Genomic DNA, 15,670 nt, shown 5'->3' on the forward strand with positions numbered 1-15,670 from the left:
TACAAGTGATGTATGATGCATTATGGTCTGGATATTATATTTTTTAGCATTGAATGGGTTTAGCCAAAGAGACTAATTATTTGTAAATGAATAAATGCTACCGGTAAAAATCACTGTGATTAAGAAAGCAGCCTTGGTATTTGGCACACTGATCTTTGATAGTGTCAGCTATGGGCTTCGGAGCAAAGTTTGGTCTCGGCACTTATTTTTTTTTTAATTAAGCAGTGCCTAGAAGTAGAGTAAGTGCTTTGCAGACTGAAGATATTTGCTTATTCACAAGGTCTGCACCATACCATTTAAATGTTAAAACAAGAATGCAGTGTTAGATTATTCACATGTAGATGCCACGGTCTGTCAGTAAGTATTTACTATTATCTTTATTCTGTGGTTTGCTCACTTCTTACCCATTATGATTTTTTGTAGACATCAGCTTGCATATAATACACATTTTGATGTTTTGGTTCATCTTGTAACTTAGGGCTTGATTTTGAGTTTTTTGGGTAAAGTTTACTACATCGAGATGGAAGAGCACAATATCTCTGTAATCCCAAGGTACCTCCACATGTCCAATTAAGAACTTTCCTCCAGCCCTGTAGCAAACTCTCTACATTGACAGGAACACATATCATGCTATTTCCTGTCAATGAAGAAAAAGTTTGACGGGTGATACCATTAGTCGTGAAAGCCATCTGTGAAATGTTTTACATTTTTTGTTTTTCAAAAACAAACTCCCAAAGTAGTAGTTCATTGTTTGAAAATAAAAACTATTGACTCCCACACCCTGGAAGTTTTCTCCCAGGGTATGGAGGTTGTTATTGTTTATTCACTATTCCCTACTGCCAGGTTTTTCCTGGAGGTGGTGCATTGGAAAAAAAAGACTTTGCAGTTTTCCCCCTACATAGGATGGATGGTGTAAAGTCCTTTCTCCAGTAGCCACTACTCCATTGTGCAGTCAGAGGAAGTATCTTGTTGATGGAGACAATGAGGGCAACTTCGACAGAATGCTTACAGTCTGCCGATTTCTAAATGAGGCAGGAAGACTGAGAGTTTGGTGGGCAGGGTACTCCTTCACAATTACAATAGAGTAGTGCTAGCGTGCCTGGTCCTTAGTAAGTAAACTTACAAGGGGACGCTATAGGTTGATGAACATTTTGGATCGCATGGAGTATCCTAGTCATGCAGTGTCTACTGAATCAATAATTAACATCAATAATCAAGAAACATTCTATGGAAAAAAAACTCAAAACCATCTACTCATGAATAACCACAACTCGGTAAAAGAGTTAATCAAGTTTTATTTCCCTATTGTTTACAATACTAAATCATCTGTTAGATCAATCTTTATTCAATCAACTCAGTTATTAGTTTATTAATTGAAACGCGAATGACATAGTCAATCAGAACTTGAAGAAAAACATATGCTTGAATTAAAGCCAATAAAGATTCCAGCATCAATAGCAGAGTTCAGCAAATAGCTTGTCAGTCATTTGTCACTGTCAACGTCACCCCTAGGAAGCCTACCTAACCAAGATTAGCATTAGCATGTGGTGCTTCATGCAAAACAATTTAGAGAAAAACATACATTTGGAAAAACATCTTTCTAAGTGAAAATCTATAAAACAGCGCAGTTGATACCTAGAAAAAAAGGCACACGTTAGTCAGTCACATTTTCATAGCTACCTATCCACAGAATGATTCAGCAACAAAGTCTGCCTTTGTCTTCAGGTCATCAAATTGATCAGCTACACATCAGGCTCACAGAGTTTGAGCCCAACAACAGAATCTCGAACAGCGTCTCCAGTCAGTCAGCAGATATGACTTTAACCTATAATATTTGTTTACAAAATCTACAAATTTCAATATTAGTCCTTTCACAAGATGTGGATTGGTTCGCCATACGATGTCCTCATCATCCTGCTCTTCAGGTTTCAAAATTGTTGCATGTTCCTCTTCAGTCGGTGCCTCTACTATTCGAGTCCTAGCAAAGTACATTTAGCCTACTCTACACATAATTGTATCAAATTGTCTTCATCATCTCTTGTCCACCGGTACATTGTAGAAAATTCTAGCTAAGCAACTTTAACATCGGGCGGTTCAGGGCCATGTCATACATCCAACTTTTTGCAATGTGGTTATTACTCTGTGTGCGAGGCCTAGGAAGACTAGGCCATGATTTCAGCTAAGTTAGCACTAAAAGTTAATGTAAAACATCGGTTATACATTTCAATATGAAAATATTACTACATTATTTTTTTATTTCTTTCATCATTTCACACAGATTCAGTTGTATTAGTACAATCTCTTATATATGGCTGTCGTGCCCCGAGGGCACATTTTCAAACGTGCACATTATTTTCTCTAAGATTAATTTCTCTACAGCTTTTCATTATTTAAAACACATAAACATCATTAATAATTTTCTAATTAGCACATCTGGTTCAAAAGACCCTCCTCTGATGACTAAATATGTCATCATACCTTTCTTTACCATCATTTTACAATTCTGTCTCTGATGTATTCTGCCTTCTTCTAAAATTTTCCCTATATATTCTTCCCCTGGGTGGTTCTTCCCTCCTCTGATTATATGTAGACCTTTTTAATTTTATCCTTTGCCATAATTTACATGTGCCCCATAATCCTAATATACAAGCAATTACAATGAATATTCCCTGGTCAATTTTCAATAATACCCCATTCCAAATTTGACTAAACCAGTTACCTACTGAAGCAAATCCTTTTCAACCTTTTCCCAAACCCCTGGTTCCTTCAGCTCTTTCAAATCCTTACTTGAATTAGTTAACTTATTTAGTAAGTCTCTTATCTCCTTATCATTATTAGGAATGTATGAGCAGCAATGTCTAGCATTAATCATCCTTCAGACTCCGCCGTCTTTCGCTAAAAGTATGTCTAAAGCAAGTCTATTTTGAAGCGTCATAGCTCTATCCACAGCTAACTCAGTATCTTACCGGAGTACTGCCCCTGTAAAATGTGTCAGCATGTTATCCACAATAGTAGACAACTTTTGTTTCTTGATTGCATTCAAAATAGCTCCTACAGAAGGAATTACTGCACCAAAAATGTCTCCCACAATTGCATAAGAGGTTTCCCTCCTCTGTCGCTTATGATGTAATTCAGTTACATTCGGAAATGTCTTTAGATCATCTATCTGATAAATTTTAGGGAAAACTATCCCCAAATAGCATGTCCCATACCATCCTCTAGGAAGTCGGTAACAAGTATTAAGTACACAAATATAATAGATTCCAGGAATCGCAGGGTCCTGACTATTCAGCATAAAAGTCCATTTACTCTGAAACAAAAACACATGCCTACATTCACTCGTTCCCACAAATAACGTGTCTGTGCGTGGTTTTGGCCTATATATACAAAGCTTCCCTACATGTAATGCATCTAAAGCTAACTTCCCACGTTTTTTAATAGCAGTATAAGCATAATCATTCTTATAAGTTATTTTCTCTAGTCTCTTTTCTAACATCTCTTTCAATGCTTTTTTCTTTTCGTCAGTATGCTCTATAAAGCTTTTCTCTAAAGGTGTAAGCAAGCATGTTAAGTTATTGTTGTGCGCGTACGCAGTGCCAAATGATAATGTCGGCTTAAAGAAGCCACAAACTAATGCTATATCATGTTCTTTAGCTACATTACTCAGATATCTAATAATAGGAACAAATGAAAATACCACACCGTGGTTAGAGTAAAAATATTGTATATACTCTTGGTTATAGAATCTTGTTAGTAGCATACTACGGCCTATGCCATACATTAATGGCAAGCTATGGTACGTAGCTCCTTCTTCTACTGAGGAAGGAATTTTCGTACAGACAAGACAATTCTTTGCATCCATTGTCTCAGCATACTCACTCAAAAAGCGATAGAAAACATTTGTAGAAAGCTCTCCTTGAGCATTAGTATAATCATGCAAATATTTCTCTTCAAACTTAAACCTTTCTAAGACTGTTAGTGTAGTAGTTTCAGGAACAGAAGCGATAGTGGCCTTTTTCATATCATTAACAGACATTCCCACAATCATTATTATAAACAATATTCCACACATAACTGCCACTCCAACACTCAAATATCTACAATACATGACGTTTCTAACTTGGCTATTAAGCTCAGCCATGATCTGTAAAGAATCAGAAAGAAAAAGTAACTCTTAAAAACTAACAGCACAAAAATCAAAAATGGAGAAAAATACTTTCTCACAGTTCATTTTCACAACTAGGGACCCTTCTCCTTTGTCAAAAAATCGATTAGCAGCTTGTCACATCCGGGTTTCAATTGTTATATCAGGTTATCAATGTCTCTTTTGGTTTTATTTCAACAGTCTCTTTCTTAGTTTTTCTTTAGATTAGCTCAACAACTCAGTTATTCGATGGCCTTCAGGTTACATCAAACTACTGACTCAAAACTTGTCTACCAAAACAAAAGGACATTAACTTGTGTTGCCATTCATTGTTAGCTGCATATGCCCACTCAGGACCTGCGTATCTTCGACTTGCTATTCTCTTTCTTTTCAACCCTCATTCACCACCTGATTCTCCCTCACTCAGTTCTGCTTTTCTCGTAGTATCCACTTCTTCTTCTATTGTTTCATTTATGACCAATTCGTTCTTCTTTCCAATCTGCGATTCAGGCCAGTTATCTCCTTTTCTCGTTCCTTCTGTCAGTATTCTTCTCAAGATTGGACTCTTTTCCTTTTCCTTCTTTCCTTTTCCTATGGTGTTTTCTCTTGATGGACTTGCAACGGGCTCAGGAGGAGTCAAATCCCTTTGACACTGATCCGACTCAACTCTTTCACCCTCTTGAACTGGCACTGGTTCTGTCCCTTTTTTTAGCATCGTCTGCTTCTGGGAGAACCGCCACTGAATTAGGCTCTCCTGCTGTATCCGTTGAGATAGGTTCTTGCCCATCCACCTGTTATTCTTCACCTTCATCTCTTACAGGGGTAATAGGCCCATCTTCCACAAGTTCAGGCTCAACTTCAGGTTCTGTCGGCTCTTGTTCTGGTTCAAGTGTAGTTACCTGTTTTGCTGTTGTTGGTGCTCTCAAAAACACTTCTTCATGCTCTTGTGGACACACTACTCTCTTCGTATGACTTGCGTGTATCCAGTTAGGGAGTCCTGCATACTTTACAGCTGTCACTGTCATTAGCACCACCTGATAAGGACCCTTCCAACGCGATTCCAAACAGGTCTTGCAAACATGCTTTTTGATGAAGACCCAGTCTCCGGCTCTCATACTGTGACCTGGGTCATGGATGGGTGGCAGGGTGGTGGCCTGCACCTGCTGAGAGAAGGAGTGAACCACATCAGGCAGACCCTTGCAGTAGTCCAACACCATACCATCTGTAATGTTGACAAGTGCATTTGCAGGAACTGTTGGCAATCTCATTGCTCTGCCCATGAGGATTTCATGGGGCGAAAGCCCTGTCTTTCTGTCAGGTATGTTTCTCACTGACATCAACACCAAAGGTAATGCATCTGGCCATTTCAGATTGGTAGTGGCATACATCTTGGCAATTCTTGATTTCAAAGTACCATTCATTTGTCCCACTAGTCCTGATGCTTCATGGTGGTAGCTACAATGCAACTTCTGCTCAATGTTTAGTGATGTACATAAGATTTTAGTCACTTCGTTATTGAACTAAGTTCCCCTATCTGATTCTAAAAAGATCGGAAATCCGAAACGTGGTATTAATTCTCTAAGCAACAGCTTTGCTACTGTGAGACTGTCATTTCTTTGTGTGGGGTATGCTTCAATCCAATGACTATACACACACACAATCACCAACACGTACTTCAAACCTCCACACGCAGGCACCTCAATGAAATCCAATTGCGTTCTGCTGAATGGACCTCCTGCCTTTCCAATGTGGCTCAAATTCACCAGTGTCCCTTTTCCCACGTTCAGTTGCTGACACACTATGCATCGATGACACACTGCCTCTGCTGCTTGCCTGAATTTAGGATTGAACCAATCAATTTTGAACAATCTAACCATGGCATCCCTTCCAATATGTCCCTGCCCATGGTAATAACGAACCATCTGAGACAATAGGCTATTAGGCAAGACCATTTGACCCTCCTCAGAAACCCAAATTTCATCAGGTCTTTGGACACATTTCGATTTCACTCAAAGTAGTTTCTCCTCTTTGTCTGCATTTTCCTGCAATGTTTTCAATTCTTCTAGAGTATCAATCACTTTTAATGCAAAACTTGTGCAAGTACTTTCTTCTTTGGGCATCAATTCCCACTTATCTTTAAACGATATACAGTTCAATGCGCAAAACCTTGTGACTTGATCCACATATCCGTTTCCCAATGAGAAGTAATCCTGTGTCTTTTGATGTGCACTGCATTTTACCACTGCAATCTATTCAGGTAACTGTATTGTGCACACCAACTCTTTTATCTTGTCGCCATTTCTCACTGGTGTACTAGTAGAGGTCAGGAAACCTCTTTGCGACCACAATTGACCAAAATCACGAACAATTCCAAATCCATATTGGCTGTCCATATGGATTGTGACTGTCAGTCTCGCAGATACATGGCATGCCCTAGTAAGAGCCATCAATTTTGCCACTTGTGCAGAATATATACCTCAAAACCAAGAAGCTTCTAATGTGCCTGCGATTGTACATACTGCATATCCCATACTCAATGTCCTTGTCCCATCTCTAAGACATGAACCATCAACAAAAACAATGTGGTCATTTTCCTCCAATCGCGTGTCTCTAATATCAGGCCTTGGTTTTGTACACAGTTCTGTTACCTCAAGACAATCATGCTCGATGTGTTCCTCCTTTTCAATTTCAACAGTATCACTTGGACGCAACGTCGCTGGATTCAACACTGTACATCTTTTCAATGTGACATTTGGAGCATCCAATATGCTCGTCTCATACCTTGTCAGTCTTGCACCAATCAAATATTGCATTTTCGTCCTTGTCGGTAAGATTCAACAGAATGTGGTACCATTATCATCAAAGGGTATCCAATGACTAACCCCTCACATTGAGAAAGGCTTTGACCAACTGCAGCTACTGCACGCAGATAACCTGGTAAAGCTGCTGCGACTGAGTCCAAGGTAGCTGCAAAAATAGGCTACTGGGCGATAAGCACCTCCATGGACCTGTGTCAAAACAGACAAAGAACAAGCATGACGTTGATGACAAAACAATATCAAGGGCTTTGTGTAATCAGGCATTCCCAACGCCGGAGCTCTGCACAAACTCTCTCTCAGTTCAGTGAATGCTTTAATCTGATCCTCATCTAAGGTAATGGGGTCTGTGACATCCTTGTGTGTCAGCTGCTGCAATGGTTTGGCAATCTCAGCAAAATTCAGGATCCATTGTCGACAATACCCTACCATTCCCAGAAACATTCTGACCTCTCTCTGTGAAGTTGGAAGACTTCTCTGCAAAATCATGGTAATTCTCTCCCTGGAGATTCTCCATAACCCTTTCTCTATCTGGTGTCCCAGATATTTCACAGATTACTGTAGTTTTACAGGTGACACCTTATGTCCGAACCTTCCCAATTGATTTAACAGGGCAATCGAGTCGTACTTGCACTCGTCCCTTGTCCTGTATGCAATCTGTAAATCGTCAATGTACTGCATTAGAGTCGATTGGTACGGTAGTTCCAATGACTCCAAATTCTTTTTCAGGATCTGATTAAACAGTGATGGTGACTCCGTATACCCTTGTGAAAGCCTGCACCAGCTGTAGACTCTGTCTAGGAATTTGAAACTAAAAAGAAACTGACTATCCTCATGAAGAGGAACAGAAAAGAAAGCTTGTGACAAGTCAACCACTGTGACCCACTCTGCATCTCAGGGAATCTGAAACAGTATCACTGCTGAATTTGGCACCACTGGACAACACGTGACCACCCTGTCATTCACTTTTCGCAAAACCTGCACAATGCGCACTTTCCCACACAGTTTCTTTAAGCCCATTATCGGTGAATTACATGGACTGCTCAACACTTCTTTCAAAACCCCTTGTTTTAGAAAATCTCCAATTATTTGTGCCACTTTCACCAGGACATGTGCCATGTTATACTGTGGAAGTTGATAGCGTAGGTTGATCACGTAGATTGATAAAAGTATGAGAAGCCCTGATAAGCCTCAATGAGATCATAAAACTAAGGCTCCTTAACTGCTTCCCGTACAGACGCTTACCAGGCTTTACTTTTGGCTTATCAGGGCCTCACATACCTGTATCTACCTACGTGATCAACACCCAATCTACCCGTTACTGCTCTTGCAGCCCCCCATTTTTTCCCTTAGTTTTATGATCTCATTGAGGCTTATCAGGGCTTCTCATACTTTTATCAATCTACGTGATCAACCTACGCTATCAACACTCAACCTACCCGTTGCTGCTCGGGCAGTGTCATTACCCTTAGTTACAATTTCCTAACAAGATATTCTTTTCTTTATTTCAGCCTACTTAGCTGATTATTCTCTACTACTCTGGCCGCACGGCCCAGCCTTGATGAAGTCACTTGTGTGACGAAACACGTGTTGGCTGTTTTTTCATGATGACACTTTGATTTCTAACGTCTACAAATAAAGGACACCGTCTACTGACAAGACTCAAGATTTCTCTTTACCGTTTACTTCTTCTAAACCTTCAAACGCACTACCAGGGATCTATCATCCCCACCATATGATTGGACAATATAGTCTGTGTGCTGTGGCCTATTTGTTCTAACCTCCAACAATGTGTTTCCACAGACATTTTGAAAGTTTCGCAAACCTGTCTGTCTGCTGATACCACTCAACCGGTTCATCTCTTAGTTTCAGGGTAAACATTTGTGAATGACAATATATCACTTCTGTGCCATGGGACATGAACAAACTGCCCTCCTGGAATTTCCCTCATCTGAAGCATCTTTACTGACTCCCTTTCTTTCTAAACATCTTCAGATGCTTCTTGTGAATCTCGTTTTTGCTTATGCTTCTTATTTGCCCATCTACCTTCCCACTTCTCCAATTCTCCCCAAATCTGAGCACTCTGCAATATTTCTTTTAAGTGAGCCTTCATTCCTGCCGATCTCATATGCTCAAAATCCTTTGCCTCAAAGTCTAACCTGTAACTTCGTTTCAAATGTTTTGCTTTCTCAATCTTGATATCCTGTTTTACTGCCAGCTCTGCCAAGTTCTGATGTATCTTACTCACTTCCCTTGTAAATCTTGGGCACAAGTACCTCAGCTCTTCTTCAGTGTAGGATTCTAACCTGTTTACTCCCATTGTTCCCGCAACTAATTCTGCTGCTTCTGTAGATAACCTTACACGATTTATCTGCTCTTCACCCTTGGATGTACTTGGAGGTGTATTTAACCTGTCCAACTATTCACTCAATTGCTGAGCTGTCAGTCTCTGTAATGAGATGTTACTTGCATTTGGAACTGGTACCTGCTGCATCGCTGCACCTGGAGTTAGCGGCGTCAAAAGCTTCAACCCTTGACTCGCATTTGATGGTCTAGATCCATTAAAAGTTTGACCCACAGATGACATCATCTGTACAGGATCACTCACTCCCCTCCTCATGAGGCTCTGTGACATTTCACTCTGATCTCCTGCACTCGCTTTCTTTTGTGCAAATAGAGGTACCGCTGGACCAACAGTAATCGGTAGCGATATCACATCTGGAGCTGCCCTGACACTTGTACCTTGTGGAAACGTTACCCCCATGGCCTGATTCATCACTGGTGTGACATCTGACTGTGTTCCTGTTATCAGTGTAAACTTCTGCAAAGCCTGTGGCTGTGCCGGAGGCAATAACATTGAAGTTGGCTCAGTCTGAACTAGCATTGGCTTCGGATGCACTTGTTCCATGGGCACTACTAAGTTCGAAATTGTCTCAAGAACTAGTACGTGTGGATAAATTCTCTGTATTGATGGCAGATGTACCTGAGCTTGGACCACAGAAGTAGTCCCTGCATTAGGATTACTCTGTATTACCCCTTGTACTTGCCCACTATCTGTCTGCACTGGCCCCACTATGCCTGATGCCTGTGCTGGAAGAGTTGGGGCAGAACTAGTACTTGGACCCCCTGAATGGGTCACACATGGCAGAAGTCGATCCCTCAGCAACTGTGTAATAAGGTCCTCAACATCGGAATCCTCATCATCTACATAAGGCTTTTTCTTTTTCCTTTTTCTGTGCTCTCATCACCCTTAGCAGCATCTTCTTTCTCTGCCTCATCTTCTGCAATGGCAGGAAATAATTGAATTCCCTGTGTTGTCTCTGCTCTCCACCTCTTCTGCTCCCAATCCCACCTGGCTTCTGCCAATTATTTTTCCACTCTTTTTATTCTTCTTTTAAATGTCATCTCTTGTTGCTGTCTGGCTATTTGCTCTCAAACTACTAAAACCTCAAACTGTGCTGGTCTTGGTAATGGTTTTGTCTCATATAATGCCATTCGCAATTCATCCAAAATTCTTAAATTAAACGTTCCATGCTGTGGAAACACTAAAGCTCCTAACTTCTTTGTCATCTTACACCACTGCTTCAACCAAAGAGATGGTGTGGCACCTCGCTCCTCCATCACAATGTACGACGGAGAATTTTCCGGTGGGGTCGGCTCCCCCACTGACACCTTAATGTAAGAATTACCCTTCATAGCACTTCTAAACGCCTTGAAAAACGTCATTTTGTTTATTGTATTTACTTTGATTCAATAATGAAATGACTTTTACTACCGATTCCTTTCACCCACCTACTCAACCAATTGCCTCTTATGGATGGCTGCCAATCTGCTCACGAATCTTCTTACTAACCAAACTAGCCCAGCGCGGCACACTCTGACATCACACTCACAAACTGCGGCTGACAAAGTCTTGTGGCTTGTCCCCCTAAACTTCAACTCACACAAAACGAATGCGACTATTGCGAGAAAAAACAATAACTAAAACAAACCTGCTGGTTTACTACAGGAAGGTACACAATCACTTTAGAGACCTTATGGATTTTCACTAATGGTCCTTTCACTCATATAGCTATTCCTCCCATGAATTTCACTCTCAACTGATCAATGGGTCTGTTCTGGTGCACATAGGACTCACCAAATCTCAGTCGAAACATTTCTCTTACTCAATTAACGCACACACTGACTTGTTGACCACGCCCGATCAACCTACTAAACCAGACAGATTACAACATATAACCAAGTGTCTCCTACACTTGCCAATATACTCTGGAGTCTTAGACCACGCAGGGTCCGTACATCACCAACAACCACGTAGACAATTTTTTAGCACAAAGTGCCACACACATATGAAGTTCGACGACTTCCCTACTCTCATACTGCGGATTACGCACACTCCTACTAACCTCTGCTGGAGTACGCAGACTCCCTACTTTACCTCACATATATCACAATTCACCTGCGATTTGCTGAAGCCTTTTGCAAGCGCAACCTACAACTTTCATACTATCACAAGAACACCGAGAACATACCCATCTTTACTAGCAGTATCCGCGATCTGGGTAAGTCATATCTGGGCTTAAGAGGACATCATCTTTGCTACAATTGCCATTTCAGAAAACAAAACCTCATAAAAATATGAACAACTAACCCTAACTTAAACTATCACCATAACCAGTATTCACCACATAACCAGTCCTCCAAGGAAACTAACCATCAAGCTGCTACAAAAAACTGCTAGAGCGCCTGGTCCATAGTAAGTAAACTTACAAGGGTACGCATATAGGTCGATTAACCTTTTGGATCACATGGAGTATCCTAGTCATGCAGTGGGACTTCATGCAAAACAATTTAGAGATAAACATAAATTTGGAAAAACATCTTCCTAAGTGAAAATCTATAAAACATGGCAGTTGGTACCTAGAAGAAAAGGCACATGTTAGTCAGTCACATTTTCATAATTACCTATCCACAGAATGGATCAGCAACAAAGTCAGCCTTCGTCTTCAGGTCATCAAATTGATCAACTAAGCATCAGGCTCTCAGAGTTTCAGCCCAACGACAGAATCTCGAACAGCGTCATCAATTCTCCCCTCGCATTTGAAAATTTTAGCCCTTTGCCATGACTTTTTATAAGCGTCTCCCAGTCCTTCCCCCTAATTCCCATTTGGTCCGTCAGTCATCAGATATTACTTTTCCCTATAATATTTGTTTACCAAATCTATGTGGATTGTTTCGCCATACGATGTCCTCATCATCTAGCTCTTCAGGTATCAAAATTGTTGCATGTTCCTCTTCAGTCAGTGCCTTTATTGTTTGAGTCCTGGGAAAGTACATTTAGCCTACTCTACACATAATTGTATCAAGTTGTCTTCATCATCTCTTGTCCGCCGGTACATTGCAGAAAGTTCTAGCTAAGCAACTTCAACATCGGGTGATTTAGGGCCATGTCATACATCCAACTTCTTGAAACGTGGTTATTATTTCAGCTCTCTGTGTGCGAGGCCCAGGAACACTCGGCCATGATTTCAGCTAAGTTAGCACTAAAAGTTAAGGTAAAACATAGGTTATACATTTCAATATGACATGTTACTACGTTATTCTTGTACATCTTTCATCATTTCACCCAGTTTTAGTAGTATTAGTACATTTGCGTATATATGGCTGTCGTGCGCGAGGGCACATTTTCAAACGTGCACATTATGTTCTCTAAGATTAATTTCTCTACAGCTTTTATTATTTAAAACACATAAACATCATTAATAATTTTCTAATTAGCCTATTTGGTTCAACAGTAGTCTGTCTGCCAAACTATAAATTCAGTCCTTAATCTGGATTAGTGAGCCAATGTAAATGTTGGGTATGATTGCAGAATGAGACAATCCCGAAGTCTGTGTGAGTTTGCTGACATCAATCACAGAGGCATGTTGAAAATATAATCAGTCAAGAATGAGAGATAAAGGCTGCGGATGGATAACACTGGAATTACAAAAGTATTTGTGAGTATGCCCATGGATATTGATGATGTGCTATTTAAAGAATCTGAACGGTTAATCAAAGGAGCGGAGGTGTGGGCTAGGTTCTGTATTTGTTTTCTCATGTAATTCATATACGAAATATTGGTTTTACTATTGCTAAGTGGAGGAGTATTCTGCATGAAAACTGGGACGTTTGTGATGCTTTTCTTTGTGCGATTACAATTGTCACCATCTGTTTACGTCACTTACTTATTTATGACTGTCTATTTTTGCAACACACTCACCCATGAGAAAAAGCTCAGCGTCTGCATAAAAAAGTATGGAAACAGGAAATCAGGGCCCAAGTTGGTGTGTGACAAATATGGTAACCATCTAAATAATTAGTTTGCTATTTCTGTTTGCTTAATAGGACCCTTCCTCCTGAAGAGCCGGCGTGGAAATAAATTCGAATTTTTTTTCAATGGAACATTATTTATTCCAAATGTGAGTATTCTTGACCGAGGCCAATACCTGTGCGTGGCTGCAAACCAATATGGGTCTGATCGTCTACTTGTCACCCTATCCGTGGTCGCATATCCTCCAAGGATCCTGGAGGGACCCTCAAAGGAGATCACAGTACATTCAGGCAAAACTATAGATGTGAAGTGCCAAGCAGAGGGTCGGCCTATCCCAGAAATTGTGTGGATCCTTCCAAACAAGTCCTCTGTCTCTGAATATTCTTCTGAAAACCACAGAGTTTCAGTCAGGTCGGACGGCACTTTAACGATTTCTGATATGACTATTTATGATCGAGGGCTTTACAAGTGCTTGGCTAGCAACCAAGCTGGGTCAGATACCCTGAAAGTCAAAATCCAGGTCATTGCTGCTCCCCCTATTATTTTGGAAGACAAAAGGCAGCAAGTTGAAGGGTTGTTGGGTGAAAACCTGAAACTTCCTTGCACTGCTAGGGGGAATCCTAACCCAAGTGTGCACTGGGTCCTCTTTGACGGAACCGAGGTAAAGCCCTTGCAATTTATTAATTCGAAATTGTTTATGTTCTCCAATGGAACCCTTTACATCAGGAACCTTGTTTCTGCAGACACTGGAAATTACGAATGCATTGCTACCAGCTCAACAGGGTCTGAGAGAAGGGTGATAAGCCTAACTGTGGAGCAGGGAGAATCAGGTCCAAAGATAATAAATGTGTCTCCAAAATTCACTGAAAAGAACTTCGGGGATCAGCTGCTTCTCACCTGTTCAGCTACCGGAGAACCGAAACCGAGGATAATATGGAGGTTGCCTTCCAAGGCAGTTGTAGACCAGTGGCACAGGTAAGAATATTTATGTATTAAACCAAACTCTTTTTCAGTAAATAAAACAATTGAATGACTCTGGGCATTAAAATACTAAAGAAATATTCGCCAAAATTGAGCTCCATATTGAAACACTTAGGCACCAAAGTGCTGCAAAATTCCTATCCCTGCACAAGATTTTGTTTATGTTGGGATCAGAATTTCAAGTACCAAGATAATCATCTTCCAAATTGTAGCCATTTAAATTTCGGCAAGTCAAACTTTCCGAAACTTACCTGAGGAGAAAGGAGAATATTGCAGTAAATCATACGTACCAAAGGTGGTGTGGGATGCACCAATTCCGCATGTCATTCCTATTTGCTGAGGGGATAGAAAATATGAACTATGTGTAGAGTTAGAAAACAGTTATTAAGATATGTTATCATTTCAATCCCTCTTTGATATTCAATACAATTACTGTTTCAGCACTATTTATAGCACACTGCAAAAATTGCACCATATGCGAGATAGCATTGCAGATTTAACCCACCAGGACACTGACCTGTAGCCGACATGTGCCATATTAAAATGATCACACGTGACAATGTTTCACCAATAGTTCAGAATACATGGATACTGTTGGTGCAGTGCGACTTTGTGCAAAATGTTTCATTGCCTTGCAAATGCAATGGGCGATGTCAATGCCACCCATTTTGTTTTCTGTTTTTTTAAAAGGATGTTTACAAAATAGGAGCAACATACAAAGTTTTATATGGATATCAGTAGTGGGTACTTCTGTCCTGCATACAAGGACATTTTTATGAATTGTGTCCTTTTGTACCTGTGTTGTATGCAAATAAAGCTTGGTGAATCTCTCATCACTATAGAAAAGCCATGGGGCGGGAACCAAGGAGCATTGAACCAAAACAGTACAGGTGCAATGGGAGAGTGAGTGGTTGAGGCTCCAAGCAAGGGTTCAAGTTAGGCGTTGAGTGGGGAGATGCACAGGATCCAGGAAGGCAGTAGCAGTGCATGTTTCACGGGGACAAGAGAGAAAGAGCACTTAACCTCCCACAAGGGTAGGCAAAAGCTGTAGGGTGCAGAAAAGCACTGCGTGGGGAGTAGCAGCATTGTGTTCAATGGAGGCAGCAGCACCTAGGTTATAGTTTGAAGCATAAAATCAGGATGGATCCTGAGGGAAGCCACAGAGACCAGGATGAAAGGTGTAGGCATGAAAATGGAGTCAAGTGGTTAGAAAACAGCATACGTTTCAGACAGGAAGCAACACTGAAAGATCCAGAGAGCAGTGCAGGGTCCACTGGGGAAAAAGGACGTGGTTCAAGGGGAAGGAATAGGGAACACTACATTATTTAAGGGGTGTAATGCACAGTACTCAAAGATAACAACAAGTGCAGGGGGAGAATCAGTGTAGGATTCATATGGAAGTTCAGTGCAGGATGT

At 40.7% G+C, this 15,670-nt stretch overlaps 1 protein-coding gene across 2 annotated transcripts in view; it reads left to right on the top strand.

The window, feature by feature from the left end:
• The window catches only part of IGSF10 (immunoglobulin superfamily member 10), a 142,316-nt gene that overhangs the window by 122,514 nt on the left and 4,132 nt on the right, over positions 1-15,670 (top strand). For both annotated transcript variants that reach the window (XM_069213345.1, XM_069213347.1), the window contains exon 6: positions 13,348-14,248. In XM_069213345.1, coding sequence (XP_069069446.1) covers positions 13,348-14,248 — 901 coding nt within the window. The remainder of the gene's footprint in view (positions 1-13,347; positions 14,249-15,670) is intronic.

Source organism: Pleurodeles waltl, chromosome 11, assembly GCF_031143425.1.
Source record: "Pleurodeles waltl isolate 20211129_DDA chromosome 11, aPleWal1.hap1.20221129, whole genome shotgun sequence".
In the NCBI taxonomy this organism is placed as follows: Eukaryota; Metazoa; Chordata; class Amphibia; order Caudata; family Salamandridae; genus Pleurodeles; species Pleurodeles waltl.